The 26,440-nt window shown below is 39.4% G+C and overlaps 3 protein-coding genes across 15 annotated transcripts in view; 1 reads left to right on the forward strand and 2 right to left on the reverse strand.

The window, feature by feature from the left end:
• Positions 1–11,482, reverse strand: part of STXBP4 (syntaxin binding protein 4) — a 182,102-nt gene extending 170,620 nt beyond the window's left edge. For 7 of the 9 annotated variants that reach the window (XR_007146874.1, XR_007146877.1, XR_007146875.1 and 4 more), the window contains exon 1: positions 11,407–11,470. The gene's annotated coding sequence lies outside the window, so the exon portion shown is untranslated. Of the gene's footprint in view, positions 1–4,129; positions 4,262–11,406 lie in introns of those variants that run through there. The other 2 variants (XM_047832841.1, XM_047832840.1) reach the window with 2 other exon arrangements.
• Positions 11,483–11,533: 51 nt separating this feature from the next.
• On the forward strand, positions 11,534–19,464 carry LOC125151595 (cytochrome c oxidase assembly protein COX11, mitochondrial). Its single transcript, XM_047832850.1, has 4 exons — positions 11,534–11,933; positions 15,099–15,254; positions 17,961–18,086; positions 18,469–19,464. Exons 1-4 carry the CDS (start codon positions 11,571–11,573, stop codon positions 18,649–18,651), a joined length of 828 nt encoding a protein of 275 aa, XP_047688806.1. The 5' UTR covers positions 11,534–11,570; the 3' UTR covers positions 18,652–19,464.
• Positions 19,393–26,440, reverse strand: part of TOM1L1 (target of myb1 like 1 membrane trafficking protein) — a 49,585-nt gene continuing 42,537 nt past the window's right edge. For all 5 annotated transcript variants that reach the window (XM_047832846.1, XM_047832845.1, XM_047832849.1 and 2 more), the window contains 5 exons: positions 25,633–25,684; positions 23,652–23,757; positions 23,120–23,201; positions 20,661–20,725; positions 19,393–20,181 (listed from right to left, as the gene is read on the reverse strand). In XM_047832846.1, the coding sequence (XP_047688802.1) occupies positions 20,662–20,725; positions 23,120–23,201; positions 23,652–23,757; positions 25,633–25,684 (304 nt within the window). In that variant the 3' untranslated portion in view covers positions 19,393–20,181; position 20,661. The remainder of the gene's footprint in view (positions 20,182–20,660; positions 20,726–23,119; positions 23,202–23,651; positions 23,758–25,632; positions 25,685–26,440) is intronic.

Consider the following 26,440-nt stretch of genomic DNA (forward strand, 5'->3'; position numbering starts at 1 on the left):
AATGAAAGACATTTACATAAATGAAAATGTCATGCAGAAGCTATGTGACTTGTCCATGACCACAAGGTTAACTAGTTATAAACTGGAATTTGAATCCAGTTCTGTCTAGCTCCAAACCCAATATTTTTCCACTATGGCATGCTGGGAAACTGAAATTTGTAGAAAAGTGTCATTCTCTGAAAATATAGGAGTACTAACAGTAGTAATATGCTGTCTCTCTCTTATTTTTTTAAGTTCATTTATTTTGAGAGAGAGAGAGAGAGAGAGAGAGAATGGGGGAGGGGCACAGAGAGAATCCCAAGCAGGTTTCCTGCTGTCAATGCAGAGCCTAACTTGGGGCTTGAACCCACACACTGTGAGATAATGACTTGAGTGGAAATCAAGAGTCAGACACTTAACCTACTGAGCCACCCAGGTGCCCCTATGCTGTCTCTTTTATATGGAGATATTACTGCTGATTAAACTAACAGAAATGTGTTTAGTTTTATCCATCCAAACGGCGGGCTTTTTTTTTTAAACAAACAAGATATCTATTGTCATATCCTTAAAGCTTAAATATCATAAAGTGCCTTTTCATTCCCTCTCTTCTATTTATTCCCTACTCCTTTCTTTCTAGAAGTTAGCAAGCCTCTCAACCAACAAGGGTTCTATAATGTTACACACACACACACACACACACACACACACACCCCACAACTTCACATTATTAATGAATGACACAGAAGAAAAATACTCTTATTCTTTTACTAAAAATATACCCATTCAAGAAAAATATATTGTTTTTCTAGTTTAGTGACTCATAAGAGGGAAAATGTTAGGTCAGCAAAAGCAGAGAAAGTGGAACACTGCAGGAAAGAATCTTGTTGTAAGCAAAAAATCCATTCCAGAAATCTTAAATTAGAGCTTTACTTTGATCAAAACAGTTTTAATTCTACACAACTAGAAACCTCATGGGGGTGCCTGGGTGGCTCAGTAGGTTAAGCATTCGACTTCAGCTCAGGTTATTGATCTTGCAGTTTGTGAGTGCGAGCTCCGTGTTGGGCTCTGTGCTGACAGCTCCAAGCCTAGAGCCTGCTTCAGATTCTGTGTCTCCCTCTGCCTCTGCCTCTCCCCTCCTCTCAAGAATAAATAAACTTAAAAAAAAAAAATCTCATGAGATAAAAAATCTGCCCATGATAAATATGTGTGAATAGCAGACTTAGTAATTTATATTCCCAAAGAGATGACATTCAATACTTTCTAAAACAAGTTCTTTTTACTAGACCAAAAATAAAGAAGGTAAAAAAGGATAAAAACATCTGGTAGAAAATATGGTAAATATTAACTTCATGAAATTGCAATGTTGAATGAATATTCATAATATTGATAATGAAACAGTATGTCTTTTAGTTTTTAAAAAGTTAAAAATCCCAATGAGGTGTTTGTAATGGATGTATATATCCATCCTATCTATCACCACACCATTTCCACATAACTTAAGTACCCACTGTTTTTGTTTCTTGTGAATGCTGTTAGCTCCTTTATGCATAAACAAATATGAACAAATATTGATTCCTTTGCCTTTGTTTTGACTAAGAAATTAGCTACAATCAGGCACAAAGCATCCAGCTGTTATCCCTGAGGGTATGGATTATAAACCCATGATATAAATAGGTTCTCTGATGTATGCAGTAGTTCTGAATGCCATAAGCATTGCTGTGCAACCTGTTAGTTGTTTGTTTTTTTTAACGTTTACTCACTTTTGAGAGAGACAGAGTATGAGAAGGGGAAGGGCAGAGAGGGAGACACAGAATCCAAACGCTCCCCCCTTTTTTAAATTTTGTTTAGTTTTTTTTTAATTAATGTAGAACCTGGAATTATTTCCATATTTTTACAAAGCATCCTGATTCTTTTTTATTTTCATAGCTGCATGGCATTCCATTTTATGGAGGGACCATATTTATTTATACCCTTATTGATAGATATTTAAGTAGTTTCACATGTTTTGCTATTATAAACATGCTGCAATGAAAACTCTATATACAGGTCACATCACATGTGCACAAATTCATCTGCATGACAAATTCACAAAAATCAGCATTTATACACACTTGATATTTTTAAATAAATTGCCAAACTGCCCTCAATCATCAACTGCCCTAATTTACCATCCCTCTAATAACAGTGTCTGATACCCCATGTATTATATAACTTTTGGATTTTTGACAGTCCTGTTGTAAGATCTTAAATCTGAGTGAGGCTGAACATTTTTTATGCTTAAGAACCATTTTGTATCTCACATAGTTCACATATAACTGTATTTTTATATCTTTTGCCAATTTTTCTACTCATTGTTAGCTTTTTTCTGTCCAGTTTCTAGAGTTCATACATCCTAGGGAGACTATCCCCTCTGTCTGCACTAAGAATTGCAAATATATTTTCCTCCTTTTGTTCTTAGCTATGGATTTTTGTTGTTGTTGTCATACAAAAGCCTATGAGTAAATTTATCAATCCTTCATGATTTGGGGATTTTAAGTCCAATGTAAGTTCTATATACTCAAGTTATAAAGAACTCTCTCATATTTTCTTCTAGTATTTTGATGATCTCATTTAAAAATCTTTGATCCACTTGGAATCCATCCTAGTGTACAGTGTAAGGTAGAGATCCAACTCTTATTTTCTCCCAAGATCACTCAGTTGTCTCAACTACATTATTAAATAATCCATCTTTTCCCAATGATCTGCAATTAGACCCTCAGCATACATCAAAACTCATAAATGTTTGGGCCTACTTCTGGCCCATTTGTTAGCCTATGTCAGTGATGGAGGCTTTGTAATATATGTTTTATATCTGGTAAATCCAATCTTCCCTCGTTGCTTCTTTTGTTAACCGTTTTGCTGGCTATTTTTGGTTGTTTTACACATTAACTTCAAAATCTCATTATCTCATTTAAAAATACAAAACAAAATAATGCCAATTGTTGGGGAATCATGTTAAATTTAAAAGTTAATGGAGGAAGCATTGGTAACTATCTTTATACTGCTGAGTCTTGCTACCCAAGAACTTGGTATGTCTTTCCATTTGTTGAAATCTTTTGTGATCTTCTGTAGTGTTTCAATATGAATATAGTGTAAAGCTGTTTTCATGTGGGTCTCACATATTTTTTATTTAATTATTTTCTAGGTATTTTAATCTTTTTTGTTGTAAATTTAATGCCTTTAAAACATTTACTATTTATTTCAAAGTATTTAAAAAGCTAGAAAAGAACTGTAATGACATTTATTTCTTTTTCTGAAGTGAAAAGTAACTAGGGGTGAAGGGAAGAAGGATGAGGTGTGATGGCAATGAAGGAGGCATGGGTGGGCTTAGTGGGCTTGATAGTAAGCCCACACAGTCCCTTCATCTCCTTCATTATCATCATCATCACCACTACCATCAGCAGCATCACCTAATAAGGAAGGTGATTTATCAGAAGCTATTGGCCTCAAATACATCTATGTGTCTTTGAAGATCACCAGATTGTCTGGATCAACTGATTTGGGATCTCTAGTTCACCACTGAGGGTGAGGGCTTAGGCTTCTGTTATCAGCGAGGAAACAAAAGAGAAGAAAGGAGCTCAGGAAGGCTCTTAGAAGAGAACACACACTGCTAGCCTTTCCAGGCTAGCAATCTAATTGTCTTCTCAGGTTCACACACTACATAAAGTAACCAGATTCCAGACAGCACAATGAGAACACACAGGGCACTCCGTGATTTTATGTTCAAACAGGAAGATATGACTAAGGTCACAACTATCTAAGAAAGACATGTAAGTATGGCTTATAGCCATACTTGTAAAATATTCCTCAAAAGTGAAAATTTAGCTCAGTTAACAAACAATTATGAACAATAAGAAAAAGAGGATTAGAAAAAAAAAAAATGAAAGAGCAAATACATTATGCATGAGGAAATTTGAGGAGAAAGGATACCAGCAATGGATCCCCGGATCCAAGTCCAAGGTTTGCCTACAAAAGGCAGGACACTAGGTCCCTTTAATACTCTATGGGTGGCAAGAGGTGATCCGGCAAGCACGTGAAAATATTCATTAGTTCATGTATACCATCAAAGAATAGTTATATAGACTATGACAAAACATCAGAAACCACCTACATATCCAAACAGATGGCTGGTTAGATAATATACCATCTATCCACATACAATGACTACGTAATCATCAAAGATGTTTATACAGATGAATTCCTTCATATTTGTTGATTTAGAAAGCAGTCCCCAATATGTAAGTATCTGAAAAACAACAGCAGGGTAAAAACAGAATATAAAGAATTATTTCACCTTTTCATATTACATTTATGGAAAATATACGCTAAAAGGTAAACAATAATGACCAACAGTTGAAATTACTACTATTTTGTATTTACTGGTATTTGATATTTTCTTCTTTAAATTATTCTGTATTATCTGGATGTTCCACACACAGGATACATACTTTGATATATTATTTTGATAATAAAGAAAAAAATATCAAAACAGTTAATCTGGTATGAGTGCCCCTTCTTGGTATCTAATTGAAAATTAGCCCCTTCTACTTAAGTTTCCTTTAATGTCATTTTCCCTTCATGTCATGCTCTTCTTTTGTCACCATTTGCTAAGGTATCAAAAAATTCTGCAAGGTGAAAGAGAAAATAACATAGACCTGGTAGATACCAGAGAACTGGCTATACCCTTTAAATACTTTCTATAACTATTCCTTTGTAAGCAAATTGGTAAGCAGTAAAAATAAAAGACACTTTCTCCCTGCTATGGTTTTTAGAAAGAAGTAAGACTTATAGCAAAGAAACTCACAGTACAAACAGTATTTAATGTTAATTTTTCCTCATATTAACCATCTCTAGTCCATTTAAACAAAAAACACTTTGGAATTCTCCTTGCCACTGGTTTTATATTTACAAGTGTATTGCACTGGGAAAAGGACTGTCCTACAAGTTAAGATATCTGGGTTTGCTGCCCACTAGCCAAGGGGCTTGGAGCAGACACTGAACCACTCTACTCCCCAGTTTCTCCATATGTAGAATGACAAGGCCATTCATAAAGTGATCTTTATTTATGTATTTTTTAAATTTTATTGGAGACAGAAAGAGAGGGAAGAAGGGAGGGGCACCAAGAGAAGGAGAGAGAGAATCCCAAGCAGGCTCTGTGCTCTGTGCTGTCAGCACAGAGCTTGATGCGGGGCTGGAGCCCACGAACTGTGAGATCATGACCTGAGCCAAAACCAAAAGTCAGCTGCTTAACTGAGCCAGCCAGGCGCCCCCTCATAAAGTGATCTTTATGGTTCTTCTTTGGTTCTATGAATCACAAATTCTATTCCAGGCTTACTAAACTACAAGCCCCCACAGTTTTTTGAGGGGAGGACTTTCTTTTTAAAACATGCATGCACCTCTAAGACTGGTCTGGGCTATGAATGGGATAGGGTAGCCGGCAATCAGGTCATTTGTAAGAAATTGAAGGGGAGGAAAAAAAGTACTTGGAGAGTGAAATTCTACATTAGGTAGTTATTTCAAGAGAAAAGGAGGGAATGATGACGCTGGTTAGTGAATAAATAATCTTGGGTGGGGGGGCACCTGGGTGGCTCAGTCAGTTAAGTGACTGACTCTTGATTTTGGCTCAGGTCATGATCTCACAGTTCATGAGTTTGAGCTCCAAGTTGGGCTCCAGGCTGATAGTGCGTAGCCTGCTTGGAATTCTCTTTCCTTCTCCCTCTGCCCCTTCCCTGCTCTCTTTCTCAAAATAAATAAATAAACTTAAAAAAAATGTTAAATAATTTTTAAAAATTTGGATTCTGTGACAGACGAGTTGGAAATGCTTACTATTCATAGATTAGCTGGAGCTAATGTTAAAATATTAACACAAATATGTCTTGTTGTAAAGTCAGACCTATAGATTCAGTATTACACTTAAATAGACAAAACAAAAACAAAAACAAAAAAACGGGGTGGCAAAATGTCCTATACCTTACCACAGCAGAGATTCTTTGAGAAGCATTAGTATTTAAATAATCCTAGGGTTATATAATCAGGAATGGCTCCCTTGCCTGGGCCAGACTACTTAATTGATCTTTTAAAAGGGGCGCCTGGGTGCATCAGTCAATAGAGTGTCCAACTCTTGACTTCCACTCAGGTCATGATCTCAGGGTTCCTGTGTTCTAAACCCGCCTTGGGCTATGCTCTGACAGCACAGAGCCTGCTTGGGATTCTCTGTCTCCTTCTCTCTTTCTGCCCTTCCCCCACTTGCTCTCTCTCTCAAAATATATAAAAATAAACTTTACAATAAAAATAACATGAGGGGTGCCTAGGGGGTTCAGTCAGTTAAGCCTCTGACTTTGGCTCAATTCATGATCTCGTGGTTTACAAATTCAAGCCCCGTGTCGGGCTCTGTGCTAACAGCTCAGAGCCTGAAGCCTGCTTCAGATTCTGTGTCTCCCTCTCTCTGCCCTCCCCTGCTCGTGCTCTCTCTCTCTCTCTCTCTCAAAGAAAAAATAAATATTTAAAAAAAAAATTTTAGTAACATGAAAGTTTCAGGAAATCAAGATATAAAGGCCAAGAGAGTTATTTTACTATCGTCTTTATTTTGTACCCACAGGCACTACTACTACTGCCAGTGATTTTTTGTTTTGTTTTGTTTTGTTTTCAAGAATCTAAGCAGCTCAGGAATCCTACTCATTGGCCTTGGGGGTGGACACATAGCATCTGCCTTTAACACACAGACCAACCGTGTGGGAAACACTGGAAAACTGCTTGAAAGGAGGAGTCCCAATCTTCTGGAAACATGAGAGCTTCATCAGAGCAACAGCTCACTACTCTCAGAAGTTTCCTGATGCTACCAGACTGCCTTCTATTTGCTTTCATTCATGCACTCGTGCACCAAACACTTAGCCAGTACAATCAGGTGCACTACGCTAAGTGCTTGTGATAACACGGTGAACAAGCCACAGTCCCTGCTCTCGTGGCACTTACATTCTAGTGTTGAGAGAAAAACAGTAAAAAAGGGAAACACCAAAGCAAACTGGGGATCACATACTCAAAGGTGACATGAGCAAATGTGACTGGACAGAGGAGGGCTGATTTGGACTGGGTAGTGTGGTATTCCAGCTAAGATCCAAACTGTAGGTCAGCCAGGAGAGAAACTGAGGGACAAAGTATTCCAGGAAAATGTCTTGAGGCAGCAAAATAAATCTGGGGTGTTTACAGTACACAAAGAAGTGTGGCTAGAGCACAGTGAATATGGGGAGAGAGAAATAGGTGAAGTTTAAGAAGCAGACAGGATCTAGATGACGTAGAGTCTTATGGGCTAGGATGAGGAGCTTGGAATTTTGCTTGATATTATTTCATATACCCTGACTATTATTAGGAGACCTGAATTTGCCTGTTGCCTTGTCTCTTCCCTCTTACCTCCTGAGACTGGGCTCTCTGCTTTTGCATTTTCCCTGGTTTTCTGTCTCTGCCTTTAACCCTGCTTAGCCCAGATAGGCTGATAGGACTTAAGCCTGAATTATGTCAAAATGTCATTCCATCTACTTGGGGCAAAGTGTCCTTTCAAAAGCGGGGTCTTAGACTGCACAGGTGACCTATCCATGAAGCTGGCCCTGATCTTGATAAATATTATTTGAAAAAAATGCCTTCTATAGATGAATAATTTGTTTCATGTCACCTGATCTGTCAATTACATAAACTTATTCAAGATCTTTTAAATGGAGTAGCTCTTCAAACTTGTGGGTTAAAGGAAGCTGCCAGGAAATAAGAAACTAGAATGTTAAGACTTACTGAGACAACTTCATGCCATCACTGTGCACAATCACTGGAAACGGTGATTACCCAGCTTATTCTCAGGCAAACTATAATTCATTTGCTCTCACTATTTATTGAAATACATTACTTTTCCTCTTTTAGGTATGAGGAAATTATTATAATAAGTAGCAACGAAATAAACAACTGTTTGCTAGGTGTTTCACATTGCCAAATGGATCTAGTAATTTTATTAGGCAAATAGCTAAGAAATGCAGCTCAGTGACTAACATATTAAGATTTAAGTAGCAATTTCCATAATTTATGTGATACATAAAAATACTAAAAAATGTACTTACAAATCAAAATTTTAAAATAATACATCGTTATAATCTTTAAGTCTTTGGGGAGTCTGGGTGGCTTAGTCAGCTGAAGCTCAGGTCATGATCTCGTAGTTCTTGAGTTTGAGCCCCACGCTGGGTTCTGTGCCAACAGCTTGGAGCCTGGAGCCTGCTTCAGATTCTGTGTCTCCCTCTCTCCTTCTGCCCCTCCCCCTCCCACACTCTGTCTCTCACTCTCTCAAAAATAAATAAACATTAAAAAGTTAACAAAAAAAAATCATCTTTAAGTCTTCACAAAGCCTGAAAACCAATAATCGGTTAAAATATATGACTATCAAATGGTATCTATTTTTTTCCCATTTTTTCCTTCTTTTCCCACCTTCAAGCAATTTGCTCACCCTCACCCCACAAAATAGTTTGTATAACAACCAATTTTACGTATTATGTAAAACTGAACATGATCCTAGCTAACTAGAACACGTTCACAAGGTTTAATTACTCACTGCTAAAGAATAATATTACACATTAGAAGTGCCACATCTGAGATGTCAGCCCAGCCCCTAATATTTTCAGTTTGTAATCAACACCTCTACCTGCAAAACACGGCTGTACTAACCTTGCCCTGAGGTGCTCCTAGTCCATTCACGGTAGAACTCATTACTTAGCATTAGTTATCATAATGATTTATGCAATATCACAAGCACACTCAGACTCGTGAGAATTACAGCCAACACCATTTTTACTATCAAGATTACTGTACCTTGGAAAGGAATAGTTTCATTTGCAATTACAAAACAAAATAATAGATGCCAAGACAAAGACACTATTACTGACATATTTATACGGTTACCTGTTGCTACATGGAAGGGGTGCCTGGAGAAAACAAAATGGTTGAAGGGAATGCATTGTTGGCTTCAATGGCACCAACGTTTGCATGGGGTTTGTGTCTATGTTGTGAGAAACTTAACAGGTCTTGTCCTGACAATGAGGTATAGGAACAAAGGTAGAGAGAGATGAAGAAGATTTTCAGACTTAATACAAGTAAATTTATAGAAGCAGAGCACCTTGAAGTTTTTGTGATGGAGGAGGAAAGAGTCAGAAGATGCTTGGATGTTACTGGCTTTGCAATTTTCTGGCCCTGTGCCTACAAGTTAATCAATTACTCATATACTCTCAAGGTGACCATCATTACTCACTGCAACTGCCTTCTAACCTGCTCTATTTCCATTTTTGCCCTCGCTCCCTTTAATCTATTCTCCACAACAGAACCAATGTGTTTTTTAAAAAATGTGAGGGGCGCCTGGGTGGCTCAGTTGGTTAAGCGTCTGACTTCAGCTCAGGTCACGATCTCGCAGTCCGCGAGTTCGAGCCCCGCGTCGGGCTCTGGGCTGATGGCTCGGAGCCTAGAGCCTGCTTCCGATTCTGTGTCTCCCTCTCTCTCTGCCCCTCCCCCGTTCATGCTGTGTCTCTCTCTGTCTCAAAAATAAATAAATATTAAAAAAAAAAATTAAAGGGGCGCCTGGGTGGCGCAGTCGGTTAAGCGTCGACTTCAGCCAGGTCACGATCTCGTGGTCCGTGGGTTCGAGCCCCGTGTCAGGCTCTGGGCTGATGGCTCAGAGCCTGGAGCCTGTTTCCGATTCTGTGTCTCCCTCTCTGCCCCTCCCCCGTTCATGCTCTGTCTCTCTCTGTCCCAAAAATAAATAAACCTTGAAAAAAAAAATTTAAAAAAAAAAAACAAAAAACATCTGAGTTATCCTTGACTCCTCTTTAAAAAAAAAAAAAATTAAAAAAATAAATAAAAATAAAAAAATAAAAAATGTGAATCAGATCACATCACTTACATGCATCAACCTGAATTCTGCAATAGCTTCCTATGACTTTTAGAATAAAGTCCAAACCCTTGGACGTGGCTTAAAAGGCTATTATCTGGCCCCTGTATACTTGTTTTGACCTTATTTCCTACTACTTTTCTCTGTGCTCCCTATGCTGGGTACACACTGGCCTCATTTTTGCTCTTTTATTTAGCTCTTTCTTGCCTCTGGGCCTCTGTGTGACCTGGAACTGCCATTGTGCAGGTAGGTTCCTTACGATGCAGGACTAGGCTCCAATGTCACATCTTCAGAAAGACTCCACTCCCTCTTCTCATCATTATTTTTAATCACACTCTCCTATTCTATTGTCCAGCTGTACTGATTGTTATCTGAAATTCCCTCATTTATACATCTGTTACTTGATAATCTCCCAGGTCCCTCATTAGAAAGTACACTTTATCATAAAGAAGTGATTCATGTTTGACTTTCTCTGTGCTGTAGCCTCAAGTAGGTTGAACACGGTCTGGCCCATGGAAAAATTACAAAAAATAAATTAAATGGTTTTATTAAATAAATGTTATTTAACACCAATTTTAATAAATAAATGTTATTTATTTACGTCTCAGGCTTTCGGCCTCCTCATCCATAAACGGGAGATAATCCTACCTGTGCCAGTCATTAGAAATAGAGTCTAACGTTTACTAAATTTTTACTATGTCTCAGGCACTGTCAAAGTCACTTTATACGCATATTCTTATTTACGATTATGCATTCCATTTTACACAAAAGGCCACCACGTCTTAGGTCAAATAACTGGCCTAAGGACACAGGGCCATAGTGTGACGCAGGTATGACCCCGGAGCTGCCAGAGCTCAGAACGTGGGCTTTTTACCCACTACTTTATAGTTCCTAGAAAGATGCTTCCTTCCATTACAGCAAAACTAGCCTGTGCCCTCTTGCTCCCCCCAGCTCCTACTTCGTCCGTCCCGTGGGTCAAGTGAAGAAAGGTATTACATCCCTACGGGGTTCTTTTCCAAGATGAACATCCCCATTTCTTTCAATCCTTCCTTTTTAAAGGATCCTCGCATCTCGGTCACGCTCCTCAGGCCAAACTCGTTTGACAACGTCTTTCTGCTCCAGAACTGGTCTTTTTAACTGGGCAAGTTAAGAGGCATCAGAGAAGTGGAAGCCAATTCCCAGGGGGCGAGGAAACGCCAACGTGGGAGTGTTGTGGTGCGCTGTGGTGAACACAGGCAGGCTTCCTGGAAGAGGTGATCCCTGAGCTCAAGTCCAGAGCAGTAAGCAGCGGCCAGCGGCCGAGGGCCGCTAGGTCGAGACAAAGGGTGGCGGACTTTAGGACGATCAGGGACACAAGCCCAAATGGTGACGTGCTTGCACGCGGCGGAGCGCAAGGCGTTTTCCTAAAAGGAAGTTAGAATAGGCACTGGAGGGAAGCACAGTGGGAGGAACACTCAAGAAGTAAAACGCGAACTTACCCGTAATCTGGCTACCCGGCCTCCGTAGCCCGACTGCAAACGCCGCCACCTGAAGAGTCCAGTAGCCAAAGCAGCGGCAGGCTATTCCCAGATGTCGCGAGACTGAGCTGGCCTCGCGAGATCTGGCCGTTCGTGCGTGACGTCTGGAGCTCTTTCCGGGGGCTATGGGAGGGTTCTGGCGTCCCGTATTAAGGACCGCTGCTGTCTGTGGCTGGCGTTGGAGTCACCCTGGGTCCCCGACCTGGGTTGCGGAGAGGGTACAGCCGTATCTCAGGGTGGGAAGAAATGGGACAGGAAGTGATGAGACAGGGCTGAGGTGGATTGGGACATGGAGGCGTCCGAACCCGGCCCGGGACCTGGCCCTGCAGCCGCCGCGGCGGCCGAAGAGCACGAACCCTTTCACGCGCGCGCAGGAGGAGGATTGGCGGCGTCGGAACAAGACGGTCCTCACGTACGTGGCCGCAGCCGCAGTGGGCATGCTGGGGGCGTCCTACGCCGCGGTGCCCCTTTATCGGCTGTATTGCCAGGTAGGCGCCGGCGCTGCACCCTGGGCTGTGCCATCAGGAGGGGCGGAGGTGCAGGACAGCTCCCTGGACAGCGATCGCTTCTCCGGGTCGTGTTGGAGGGATGTCTGAGGTTGCTCCACCAGAGAGGAAACAGGCTTTGAAAAGTGACTTGCCCAAGCTTACCAAAAAAGTTAGTGGCAAAGTTACGGATAGAACCCACGCCCCTATAGTGATCGTGCTTATACCGACCGCACTGCAGAGTGAAATTCCCTATCTCTGAGCTACATCACCTAAAAGGTCCGCAGCCTATATACTCTGCCGTCCAGCAACCTACCTTACCTTCTTGCTACTCACACAGATGTTCGCGTTTAAAATGTAAATTATATTAGTACAGTCATTCTGTGAACCGTGTATGGTTTACGTGCGAAGGTTAACCCAGAAATGGGAGTATGCTTGTAACTTGGGCTTAAACTGGGAGTAGCGTTTAATTCATACAAAGAGGCACGAGGCTTCCCTCCACTGTTAATATATGACTGTAATGTGCTTACCCAGGGCTCTCTTTTAGATCAGAAACCCTAATGCAGTTGTTCTTCAGGTGTGTTCCCCGGACGACCAGCGTCCCATCACCTGGGAACTTGGGTGCACGTTCTTGGATCAAACTGCAGAGCTACTGAATCAAACTCTGGGGGAGGGGCCCAGCTATCTGTGTTTTAATAAGTCCTCTAGCTGATTTTGATGCAGACTAATATTTGAGGACCATGTGCGAAGCCACACTTTTATTTATTTCGTATATATTCATATATATTTGTATATATTCTCCTTAAGTAGTTTGCTGCTTTGGCTGGTCATTAGGACTCCTAGTGGAGCTACTTTAATGAACATGTTAGGGCTCCCTTACCTAGAAATACTGATTAGGAGGTCTGGGTGTGGCCCAGGAATTTCTGTTTAAAAAACATAACACAGGTTAGAGCTACACATTATTCATTAAATGATAGTGATTCTCCAACTTTGTTGTGAGTGGGAATCATCTGAAGAGCTTTGAAAAAATCCTGACACTCGGGTCACATCCGGAACCACTTAAATCAGAATGTCTCAGAGTGGGAGTCAGGTATTAGTAATGTTTTAAAGATTCCTCATGTGATCCCAATGTGTACTGTTTTGGGAATCATTGGCTAACTGCTTTTTCCTGCCAGGATTGTTAATGCCGGTCTTACTTTCCCTGTCCTTTTGGAGATTAACTTGACCTTATTTTTTATAACGAAAGCAAATCAAAAGGACTTTTCAGTCTCCTAATATTGGCATTTATGTGGGTATGCAGTAGTTTGATTCAGGAGGATGAGTGTAGAATATGAATTAGTTTTCATCAGACGGCAGCCTGGACCTTGCATGAATCCCAGAACTAGCAGTTGGTTAAATCATAAGCAGAACTGAATCCAAAATATCAAGTATAAATCTCTGAAAATCATGGGGGTGGAAGGGGTCAGTTTTATTCTTCAAGGGATATTTAGCAGTGTGTGAATACATTTTTGGTTGTCACAACCTGGGAGGTGAACAGGAAGGGTGCCACTGGTATCTAGTGAGTAGAGTCTAGGGATGCTGATTGGTAAACATTCAGCATTGCACAGCACAGACACTCGCTCCTCCCCAAACCAAAGAATTATCCAAACCAAAATGCCCTTAGTTCCAAAGTTGTGAAACTCTGCTTTAAACTGAAGTGAATGACAGTATTTTTGCATGTGTGTGCAAATGCAGAGCAGGATAGGCAAAACAATTGTAATTTATAATCCTAAACTTCAGTCAAGTTTGATGTTAAGTTTCCAGAAGAGCATCTCTTTCGCTCTTGGAATCACAGAACTTTAGAGCCAAAAATAAAGAATTATATAAACCATTTAATACAGAGACCTCATTTTATGAGTATGGATAGTCCCCCAAAAGTAAAATGTATTTAATTCTTGGAGCTAGTTAATGGCAGAACTAGACTAGAGCCCAGGAAATATTTTCATTGCCCTTCTCTATTCTTATTTCTCTAATTATCAAGCTTGCAAATTTGAAGGATCTGTATTCAGAGACTTCCTGTCACAATATATTAAGGAATCTTTATTCAACTGATTCAGATTCTTCAGGAGTTACATCTTAAAACTTAAGCATTATAGCCCTCTCGGGCAGAAGAATTTACTTACTAAAAAAAAGATAAAAGGCTTGCCCTCTAATACATCTTGTAGGTTCATAATGTACTTCAGTAATGTTGCATGGCAGCTGAGTACAGTTAGGTGACTTGTGTAATAAGTGGAAGATAGTAATACTGTATTTTGCTGGGAGTCTTCCCCTAGCCTCAAATTTGATATTTTTTTCCTAGTATAGTAACAGATTAATTATCCGAAGACCAGAATTCTGGCAACCTCACGCATCAGAAGAATGATGACCCTGGAAGTAAGGATTTTTATTTTTAAACATCTGTGATGATAAGGAGATAATGGCAATGAAGATAGGCAAGAAGAGTCAGGCACAAATATTCCTGATGTCTTAAGGTTCGTTGATTCAGCGGCGAAAGGGATCAGGTTCTCTGATTAACTGATGATGTTTATAAAAGCTGTACTATACAAAGAAGTACAGGAAAAAATTACAGAAACATTTATTAACATGGCAGAACACTTGTGATGCTTGAAAAAAGCAGAATACAAAAGTGAAGCTACAAACTAATCTATGCCATAAAAGTGATGATATGGAAAGGGATCAGAGGGGGCTGTGGGTAATTTAATTATTTAAATAGTTTCATTGAAATGATAGGATCATGGGTAATTTTTACTTCTAATGACTAATAGTTTATATAAAACACTGGCAATAAAAGGAAATAGGTTTAATGAAAAGTTAAGCTAAAATTCTGAGCTATATTACCATTGGTGAGTCAGCTTTCTCCCATATGACTCATTTTTTTTTTTTTTTTTTACTGTGTCCAATACCCAAGTGATTACCGAAAAAAAATATGACTCTAACAAATACAGGCCCTTGACACCCCAGAGGTGGTCAAACCATTGATACATTCATAGGAAATGGGCAGTGACAGTATGAACTGGGATCCTACTAGATTATTAAATTGTTTTTAAGATTTTGTTTTTATCCCATAATCACCTGTAAGTATTGTTTAACATGTTCTACTTTAATATACTTAATATCTTTAATACCTAGACTACTGGTCTTGGAGGGTCAGCAGTAGCAGGTCATGTGTCGGACCAGATTGAAAACATGGTGCCTGTGAAGGATCGAATTATCAAAGTCACCTTTAATGCAGATGTGCATGCAAGCCTCCAGTGGAATTTTAGACCTCAGCAAACAGAAATCTATGTAAGTGATTAAAGTAGTTATGAAAAGAGTACTTTTTTCATTGTAAAAATTATTTTATTGCATCACTGAAACTTTCACAATTTAGAGAACACTCATGTAAACACAATCTCAAAAAACTGATTCTCCATTACTGTAATTCTTTTATTCTCACAGACTACTTTTTGACAGGGCCCTATCTCAATGTAACAGAATATACTTTAAGTTAAATGATACTGCAGTAAATGTCAGTTTGGAACAATGGAGAAGGTCCTCGGTTTTTATCAGAGTCGTATTAAGAATTCAGTAAGAAATTTGTGGACAGTAATCCTGAGAGTAGGAGCAGTGGTGCTGCTGTGTGTAGCATAGCCTCAGGTATAGATAAGGGGAAAAAATGGAAAATCATTGGTTACAATGAGAAGTAGTTTACTCATTTTTAAAAAATATTTATTTATTGTGAGGAGAGTGCACACGGGAGAGGGGCAGAGAGGGATGGAGAGGGAGAATCCCAAGCAGGCTGTGCGCTGATAGTGCAGAGCCCTAGTGGGGCTGGATCCCAGGTGCGCCGAGAAGGGATACTTTTGATATAAATTAGTAAACTACTGCAGCCTCTGGGTGGCTCATTTGGTGAAGTATCTGACTCTTGATTTCAGCTCATCGCCCCACGGTTTATGGGATCAAGCCCTGCCTTAGAATCCGTCCTGAGTGTGGAGCCCGCTTAAGATTCTCTCCCCCTCTCTCTCTCTCCCCCCTCCCTCTCTCAGCCTCTCCCTACCCCTCTTCCTGCCTCACAAGCATTCTGCCTCTAAAAAAAAAAAAGGATCCCCATCTCAGGGCTCTTGGCTGGCCAAGTGGGAAGAACATGTGACTCTTGATCTTGGGGTTATGAGTTCAAGCCCCATGTTGGATGTAGAGATTACTTAAAAATAAATTTTAAAAATGTATGTGTTTGTGTGTATCCTTACTTCTTAAGAAAAATGAGAACCTTTGAAGTAACCATAATAAATAGTCATGTTCTACTTCAGAAAAGCTCTACTTTAAAAGTTTCCTAAAATCTTGACTAACTGGAATCCTGGAGGATTTAATTGAAATTATCTCATGAGCTGAGGAATAGCCAGAAAAGTTTAATTGTGACTCTTATTGGGAAACCCTTATAAATATTGGTGTTCCCGCATGTTAGTAAACATGACTGAATTCTTCAATGATTAAGGGTTTCATAGGTTATGATTTTGAATGTTCTAATTATATACTAGTGTGCAAGATATTAGTGTCTGAAATGGTACAAAGGACAGAGAATCCTTTGGAAATTGATTTTTTTAAAGCCTTGCAATTTTTTCCAAATGTTTTTTTTCTTTTTCATGTTATTTATTTTTGATAGAGAGCACAAGTGGGGGAGGGTCAGAGAGAGAGGGAGACACAGAACCCAAAGCAGGCTCTAGGCTCTGAGCTGTCAGCATCTGCAGAGCCCAATGTAGGGATCGAACTCACAAACCGCGAGATCATGGCCTAAGCCGAAGCCGGACGCTTAACCGACTGAGCCACCCAGGCACCCCCCAAATATTTTTGAGAGAGAGGGAGTGCACGTGAGCAGAAAGTGAGGGGCAGAAAGGGAGAAGGCCAGAGTTTCCGAAGTGGGCTGTGCACTGACAGCAGAGAGCCCAATGCAAGGTTCAGACTCGTGAAACGCGAGATGACCTGAGGCGAAGTCTGATGCTTAATCAACTGAGCCACCCAGGGCCCCTACAGCCTTGCAATATTAAAAAAATCTGTTCTCTCAAAAAGTGTATTAGTGCTTTTTGGTTAAATAAAAATTCTATTCAGTCAGTTTTACTCTGGTTAGAAGTTCAATTTACTCTGGTTGTAAGCTGAGTTTAATGTTAACCTCTTAAAAAGAATCTATATTGGTCATATAATGATGTTCAGGTATAAGTGTTAAGTCAGGCTTGGGCTATGATAGGCTTGGCTTTCCTTGGACATTTTTTTTTTTTTGTATTTATTTTTTAATGTTTATTTTATTTTTGAGACAGAGAGAGACAGAGCATGAATGGGGGAGGGTCAGAGAGAGAGGGAGACACAGAATCTGAAGCAGGCTCCAGGCTCTGAGCTGTCAGCACAGAGCCCGACGTGGGGCTCGAACTCACAGACCGTGAGATCGTGACCTGAGCCAAAATCGGACGCTTAACCGACTGAGCCACCCAGGCGCCCCTCGGACATTTTAAATAATTTGCAGATCATTGCTTGAAGACTTCAGATATATAAGAGGACGGTACACAATTAATGATTAATAGAGCACTGGTTCTTCATGGACATAGGCAAATAAAATTTAAAAACCAGATGTTGGGGTGCCTGGGTGGCTCAGTCACAGTTGAGCGTCTGACTTCGGCTCGAGGTCATGATCTCACAGGTTGTGAATTCCAGCCCCATGTCAGGCTCTGTGCTGACAGATCAGAGCCTGGAGCCTCCTTCGGATTCTGTGTCTCCCTCTCTCTCTGTCCCTCCCCCACTTGTGCTCTCTCTCTCTCTCAAAAATAAGTAAAATGTAAAAAAAAAAAAAAAAATTTTTAAAAACCCCATGTTCATGGGTAGTATCCACAATTTATTTTGCTGACCTTTGACATTAGTTTATTAGATAAAATATTGTGGTCTGACGAATAGGAAAAATATGACTAATAGGGAAAGGAGGAGCTGTGAGATTTAAAGTATTGATAATGTATATTTTTCTTAAAACAGGTAGTGCCAGGAGAGACTGCACTGGCGTTTTATAAAGCTAAGAATCCTACAGACAAACCAGTAATTGGAATTTCTACATACAATGTTGTACCATTTGAAGCTGGACAGTATTTCAATAAAATACAGGTATAGCTATATGCAAACTTTTATGTATTTTCATCATATTCCATAAACTGGTTAGTACTAAACTTACTGCAGTGTTGTGTAGAAACTAATCATTTCTTCTAAACATTGAACTTTTTTCCCAGTGCTTATAATAACTATGGTTCCTTGTTGAGACGATGAACCAAATGGGAATCTGCTTTTAACTTTAAAACAATTTTTGGCCTTAATTTTAAAGCAAAAGTCAATGAGATGAAAAGAGAATGTCATTCTGTCACAGAACTTAGTTTATATTTAATTGTATTTTTTATTATAATATTAATTGCAGTATGCTCACTACAGCCAAGAAATGAACCATTATTTGTATTCTAACAGAAACTAAACAAATACCCTTTATAATTTCTAGTGCTTCTGTTTTGAAGAACAAAGGCTTAATCCACAAGAGGAAGTAGATATGCCAGTGTTTTTCTACATCGATCCTGAATTTGCTGAAGATCCAAGAATGGTGAATGTTGATCTCATCACTCTTTCTTATACTTTTTTTGAAGCAAAGGAGGGACAGAAGTTGCCACTTCCAGGCTATAATTGAAGTCAGCATCTTAAGTCCTGCTTCAGATTTGTGATTTTTGAAAAATCATGTATTTAGTCTTCTCAGGGGAGAAATACTTTACAGTAATGTAAAGCTATTTTAAATATTATATAATGCTGTGTTTATTTTTTCAACTAATTTACCCTGCTTAAAACTGAATGAACAGTTTCAGCTGTCAGTCATAAGGAATCCACAGGCCCATTTAGAATGTAGGACTATTCAAAACCAGAGAGTTTGATAGGTAATATTAAAAGAAACGCTTTGTTTCTTAAATAAGTAGGCACGGACTTCATGGTTCAGTTTATTAGCCCTTCATACTTGTAGCACTGAGTACTTTTATTATTCCCACAGTTGTTTTAGGCTCCAGGCCATAACTTCTGCCTATTTTTGTTATTTCTAAAATAGTTGGTTACTACTTTCTTTTGTGAACCATCCTATTTTAAAAGCTCACAATGGAAGAGGAATCACTGAGTCCTAACAGCCTGCCCAGAGATTACATTCTGATTTCAGGTTTGACTCTCTTTTTCCTTTAGGATCTAGGCCTATTTTATATTCTGAGTACTAATTATTTTGAAATTTCAGCATCATGAAAATGAAAGAAAATGCATAAATACGTTTACTAGGATTCTAGTATTTCCTGTGATAGTTCAAGTCCCTGAATGTTAAAATGTAAGTGTGGGGTTGTGAATAAGTGTGAACTTACTGACATCAGAAGTTCTATGAACAGACGTGTAAAAAAGATGTATTAAATTGTTTTAATGGTAATTTTTTTATCATTGTAATTTATGACATAAACATACAATATATTCTGAATGTTTTCAGTAGTGTTTGTTTCAAATAGAAATATTAATTGCAGTAAAAAGGGGAGAAAAAGATCATTTAGTATTATAAAGAACCATATTTAAAGGCAACTTGATACAGAGTCCAGTGACCTCTTCACAGTACCTGAAATATAAACTACAATCATCAAGGCTTTTACAAGTCCTAATTCTAAACAAGTATTCTTTATTAAAAAAAAAAAAAAAAAAGTAAAAATTGACTTTCACATTCAACTTTAAATGAAGGCACTCAATAGTTTACATAATTATTTTGTAATAAAATAATCTTCATCTACTCTTATCACAGCAGTGTGAGGATTTCTTTTCTAAATGTAGGAAGGCCTGTGAAGCCTAAGATGTTATAATTAAACCCGCTGGCCTAGGTACAATGAATTTTTCTTCTGAAGTTTCAAGTGAATGTACGTTATAACCAAGTTGTTTCAAAATAAAGCTTAAGCTGTGGTCAGGAAATATAAATGTTACTCTGGAACTGTTACTCTTCTGTTACTGCAGAGGAGAACTGTTCCACTATGGTTCTGATGTGCTGGTAGGTGGTCTGGTCTTCTGGGCCTCCAAGCTGCACAGGAGAGGTGACACCTCTAAATGCAGTTAGTGAGCTGGTCACCCACTTTCACCTAGTGTAAGAAGAAGACAGCTGGCCTTCAGCCTTTCCTTCTCTTTCTCCATTCCTGGATAACGAGAGACTCACAACCTAATGCAGAAACATGGGAATGTATTACTTCCATGGAGGAGGGTAATAAACAAGGTTAATGGGCTACTGGTGGCCACACATTCATTAGTAAATAAAATGGTATGATTAATACAGCATATAGGAGGAATCCAGGCCTCCCTGGATGAGCAATGAGTGGGTTCTAGCACTCCTTAACTGTACATAAAAGATACATGTCTATTTCAGTGCTAAGAAGTTTCTGTTGATCATTATTTTTGTTAGCATTAATATTTCTATACCATAAACCAACTTCTACATTCTAAAGATTATTTTTAGCTAATAAGATTACAAAGATATTTCATTCCAATTTGAGTGACTGAGATGAGCTTTTGTACTAAAATTTATACTCAAAGTGTCAGACTCAGATGGCCTTTACAAAATGTGAATACTAAACACACAAAGTGGCAGTTACACAGGAATTCTGTAGAGTGGGCAATAGAAGTTGTGTCATTGAAGTCTACCTCAACAGTCACTGTGACTTTGGGCTCCTTTCTGGTGATGAACATCAATTTCTTCATAAACAGCTCTGAAACAAACAAGCCATCATGGCAAAAAGGTTATATATCAAAGTACTACTTTGGCTTTAACTGCCAACACCTTAACTAAAAATCTGGTGCTGTTTTAGGTACTCAGTGTGTATCAGTGAATAAAAACAGATCTCTGCCCTGAAGCTTACATAATAGCTTTCTTAGAGCCTAATGCTGTAATTCCCTTGCATCTTATAAATATGTATTTCATATAACCAATTCATTTTACTTGTGACTTAATGAAAAATGTGGCTCAAACTTGAACAGTTTCCTTTATGCCTATAAAAAAAATTGTATAGTTTTTCCAGGTTTTAAAACATTTAAAAATATTAGTATTTCCACCTATGTTATAGTCCAAACACCTGGGCCACTTTTTTTAATGTTTATTTATTTATTTATTTATTTTTTAATTTTTTTTTTTCAACGTTTATTTTTTTTTGGGACAGAGAGAGACAGAGCATGAACAGGGGAGGGGCAGAGAGAGAGGGAGACACAGAATCGGAAACAGGCTCCAGGCTCTGAGCCATCAGCCCAGAGCCCGACGCGGGGCTCAAACTCCCGGACCGCGAGATCGTGACCTGGCTGAAGTCGGACACTCAACCGACTGCGCCACCCAGGCGCCCCAATGTTTATTTATTTTTGAGAGAGTGAGAGAGAGCATGATTGGGGAAGGGGCAAAGAGAGAGGGAGACGGAATCCAAAGCCGGCTTCAGGCTCTGAGCTGTCAGCACAGAGCCTGACACACAGGGGTTGAACCTGCAAACCAAAGGATCATGACCTGAGCCCGAAGTCAAACGCTTAACCGACTGAGCCACCCAATCTCACATTTAATATCTGTTGCACTGTCATATCTACTGACAACAATTTCCTAATTAACTAGAATATATTAAACTTAACTTCCTGTTTGGATGCAATTTCTAATTCTTTAAGCTACGAATACATTCAGTGATACTTTATCAAGCAGAATGACCTAGGGAAATTTTGCAACCCTACATTAGGAAAAAAATTCTTAATGAACTCCTAAGTCTGTTAAAATTCATAAATTATACTAAAATGGATCACTACATTTGTGGTTTAAAACCAGGGGTCAGGTTCTGTGCAGACAAGCTCAGAGCCTGGAGCCTGCTTCAGATTCTGTGTGTGTGTGTGTGTGTGTGTGTGTGTGTGTGTGTGTCTGCGCCTCCACTGCTAGCGCTCTCTCTCAAAACTAAAAACAAAAATTTTTAAAAATAAAGCCAGGGGTCAAAACCTCAAATGTTTACACATGCCAGACAGATCAAATAAATGGGCATAGAGGGCCATTTGGGGCCTGGTGAACTACACAGCATACCTTGTCTTGAGGAGGCAGCTACTATTCAGCTCCAACCTATTGCTAGCATTTAAAAATACTGGCGTTGCCATAGCATCAAAAGAATCCAAAGTCCAGAATTGTGTTTTTTGTTTTTTTTCTTTTTAACAATATCCCAGTTTTTAACTTTTGGCAATTAATTTTTAAATGCATGGTTTTAATTCCACATGGGTCAAACAAAACACAGCTGTAAACAAGATATTGCCTAAAGGCTGCCTGTTTCTGAACAACAGTTTCCATAAACTTGCTTTAATAATTTTGGGGGTAAACTGTCAGTCAAAGTATATTAAAGCTCTAACGAGCCTACCATCACATAAATATTTATATATACTCCACCAATATGAAATCATGAAATAATGGTACTCCAAGGATTTCAACTTAAAAAGACTACACTAATCCATTTTAAGCACATTGTTGACATATAGTGAAGACTAAAAACAAGTTCTTATTTGTGATTAGTCAAAGAACAGTTCAAATAATCCATCAATGAGGTGTTACTTATGTCACCAATCAGTGAATATAGTGTCCTTTTCAAACTAGAGAGAACCTTTCTCCCAAGGCATCTGCAATGTACTTGATGGTTCCAGTTATTTCTTAATGTGCAGCCCCAGCATTTTTATTTTTTAGTCACAAGGCTGAGCACAGTAAGACCATTAAGAGCAACAGTCTCCAAGGGCACCTGGGGGGCTCAATCAGTCAAGCGTCTGACTTTGGCTCAGGTCATGATCTCATGGCTCATGAGTTCAGGCCCTGCACTGGGCTCTGTGCTGACAGCTCAGAGCCTGGAGCCTACTTCAGATTCTGTGTCTCCTTCTCTCTCTGCCCTCCCCTGCTCACACTCCTTCTCTCTCTCAAAATAAATAAATTAATTAATTAAAAAAAAAAGAGCAACAGTCCCCATAAAATCTCATAAGTCATTTTTAATAAGATCATTATTTTCTGCCAAGACCTACACAAAGTTAAATATACAACCAAGCCCCGTTTAGCTCTGTTACTGAAGGGAACCAAGACAAAAAATAAATTAATCATTTTGTAAATGACTTACTCTGTAGTGACAACAGGAGCCAAGGGATCAAACTCCATTACCTCGTAGTAATTGGGTGGCTGGAGATCATTCTCTGCCATTGCTTCAGGCAAAACAAAACAAAACAAAAAGCCCACCAGTAAACACACATTGTGCTTTTCAAGAACACATACACAATTAATAATCTCTTTATGATTGCGACTTCAAACATGAGACCCTAGAAACACTGACAGCCAGAAACAAATACAACTGGTGTTCTAATGCTACTCCCAAGTACAACAAATCTATAGAGAACAAAAGGATTTGCAAACTTCCACTAAAGACTCATTTCCTCAGCATTTCAAATACAACATTCAGCACAACAGAAGCATTTTTTATAATCGAATGTCAGTCATAATGATATGAGCCATGAATTTACTTCATGGAGCTTAAAGAAGCACACTGAAGTCCTAGTGTTTCCTCTCTCTCTATTTTCAATCAGCAGTAAATCTCCGGCAGACTCCTATACTCTTACAAGATCCCTTATTCAATGCAAATAACAGGTCTCAAGCACCTGGATGACTGACGGGCAAAGATGGCAGTCTCTGGCTTGATGGTGTTGCTGGAACGTTCTGCACGTTAACTGGCTGTAGTAGTACTGAATTTGAATATTCTGGAAACTGAAGAAAACACAGTACATGTTCAAATAAACATTCTACATTAAGTTTTTCTTTTATTATTTAGATTACCAGGCTTCTAAGTGGCACTATTCCAACTACCATATCCTCCCAACTGGACAAGAATTAGAAATTATGAACTATTACTTTTTTAGGTTAATAACCATTTATAACACTTATTACTTTTCTCTCTGGTTTCATGCCCACTGCACCTCATTTCCCATATAAAATGTAAAATTAACATTTTGCTTTAAAAAAAAAAAAAAAAGAATTGTATGGCTCAGTCTAGGATCTGTTGTTTCACACTAAAAAATCTCAGCCTCAAACAGGAAAATAAATCTTTACCCTACAGAAAGGCATAAGATAACAGCACCAAATCAGTACTGATAAAGGTTAATCTCATAATCTTCCTCATTCATTTCATGAATAAATCTTGGGCACCTACTAGGTGCTATAAATAAAACAGGCCAAATCCCTGCCCCCTTGAAGCAAACAAATGTAAAGAGATGTTAGATAGCAAGTGCTCTTAAAAAAACAAAAAACAAAAAAACAAGGGTCAGGTAGATGGGGTAGGCTATTGCTCTGACAGTAATGGTCAAGGAATGCCCCACCATTGGGAACATTTAAGCAGAGTCCTGACTGATGTGGGTGCTGTGATTGATTATCTGAGGGGGCCCAAGGTCACATCCTCTGAAGCTGAGAAGGCCAGTGCCATTGGAGCAGAGTGAGCCAAGGAAGAGAGGTGAAGTTGAAGAGGTAATGGAAGGTGTGAGATCAGCATTTCAGGTTTTTACAGAGCGAAATGGAGGAAGGAAATCCTAGGTGGGTTTAGAGCAGTTAATATGACTACTTTTTTTTTTTTTAAGGATAGTTCTGGTTTGTTTTGAAAAGAGATTGCACAGTGGGGGTGAGGGTGGAGAGGGAGGTGAAGGCTAAAGCAAGGTAACCTTAGGAGGCCACTGCAATATCCCTCTGATGGCTTGGACTGCAATGCAGAAGTGGAGGCCATGAGAAGCAGCTAGATGATGGATACACTGTTCGAAGAGAAACGGTAAAAAGGCAGAGAGCAAGCACTGGTCTCCAAGGTTTTGACTTGAGCAACTGCAATAGTGGAGAGTTCCTTTACTGAGGTGGGGAAGAGTACAGGAGGTGCAGGTGGAGAGCCAGGACTAGGAAGAAAGCAAGAAGAGTTTCCTCGGAAAGTTGAGTTCTGAGTTTAAGGGAGATCATGGGCTGCAGATACCAATTACAAGTTGTCAGAATCTGAATGGTATTTTAAGATAAGAGACCAGAAGACCATGGAAGAATGAAAGCAGAAGTCTGAAACTTAAGCCCTGGGATCTCAAAAGGCCAGTAGAAGAGTGGGGACCAGTAAAGGAGACATAGTGGAAAGGAGGCAAGAGAAGAAAAAAATGAGTGGTGTCTGAAAGCCACATGTGCAAAACAGGAGGAAGTGACTGACTGTCACCTGCTGCTGATAAAGCAGGTAAGACGAGGACTGAAAATTGCAGTACTTGATTTGGTAATGTAGAGATCACGGGAGACCTTGACAAGAGGTGTGCCAGCAGAGTGGTAGGAATGAGACAGCCTGTCTGAAGTCTATCAAAGAGGATGGAAGGAAAGGAGGAGACAGCTAATATAAACAAACACTAAAGGAATTTTGATCCTTAACCATTTTTCTAACAGAAGTAAGATTCAACTTGTCCATCTTGAAAGATTAAAAAGAAGACAAAGAGAAGTCCTAACAAGGGCTGTCAACACGTTATAGGACATATACCAAAACGCTGAACAGAACATGAGATTTAATGACCAGGAATTCCTTCTTAGCCATGAAAACCTGCTGACTAGGTGCGCTGCCCAGGAAGTTTCATTACTTACGCTCTCATATGTATGGTTTGCGTTGATGTTTTGGCCGGTCCTTTGGGCAAACCTAGGAGAGTATGATAAGACAGTATGATTACCCTACAGCGAGAACACAAATGCAAAAAGTAAGATGACTTCCTACAAACAAAACCTAAAATGTACTTTCAGACTGCAATGGAATATTAATCTTATGTAACAATTGCCATCTGGTTTTCATGCTCACCAGCTTTTGATGTCCAAATACCAAGGAGTAAAGACAAAGAAGGTGTCCCTTGGCAGTGGCAGCCCTGAGACCCTGAAGTATACATGGTATACTAGTGAGAACAAGCCTTTGACCTTTCCATCAGAGTAGCTACCATCCATCATTTCCTGAAGGATGAGACGCAATACAGAGTAGAGGTTAGGAAGGAAGGTGGGGAGGGTCCTGGTTCTAATCTATACCAAATACACTTTGCCCTATCTCTCCTACCAAAGGCAACTCTAAAACCAGAACAGAATACATGGGGCAAATATTTGAGGACTGAAAAGTCAATAGTTACAGGATGACTGGGAAGGACTGGAATTTGAGTATCCACAGATCATTAGTACCTTTCTTCCCCCACCTCTGGTGTTCCAGAACCTGAATGCAATGAAGCCTAAAACCCCAGAGTGGGCAGTAAGGACAGACAGCTCTAGGAGAAGCGCTTCTGTTTTCATTCAAGGAGCAGAAAAGAGAAGTCCTAATGCTCAGAGATAGTGTGGAAATTCCTTACTCTCTTTTTTCCTTTCCTTTCTGTTCTCTCCCTCTCTAAAGCTGAGGCAATCCCAAAATGGCTGGAGTGAC

The sequence above is a fragment of the Prionailurus viverrinus genome, chromosome E1 (genome assembly GCF_022837055.1).
Source record: "Prionailurus viverrinus isolate Anna chromosome E1, UM_Priviv_1.0, whole genome shotgun sequence".
In the NCBI taxonomy this organism is placed as follows: Eukaryota; Metazoa; Chordata; class Mammalia; order Carnivora; family Felidae; genus Prionailurus; species Prionailurus viverrinus.

What these genes read in the sequence shown, in the direction of transcription:
- LOC125151595 (XM_047832850.1), top strand. Translation starts at nt 11,571, where the DNA reads ATGGGAGGGTTCTGGCGTCCCGTATTAAGGACCGCTGCTGTCTGTGGC. An exon ending in TTTATCGGCTGTATTGCCAG is followed by an intron (nt 11,934 to 15,098) that starts GTAGGCGCCGGC and finishes TTTAATACCTAG; the next exon opens with ACTACTGGTCTTGGAGGGTC. An exon ending in CTCAGCAAACAGAAATCTAT is followed by an intron (nt 15,255 to 17,960) that starts GTAAGTGATTAA and finishes TTCTTAAAACAG; the next exon opens with GTAGTGCCAGGAGAGACTGC.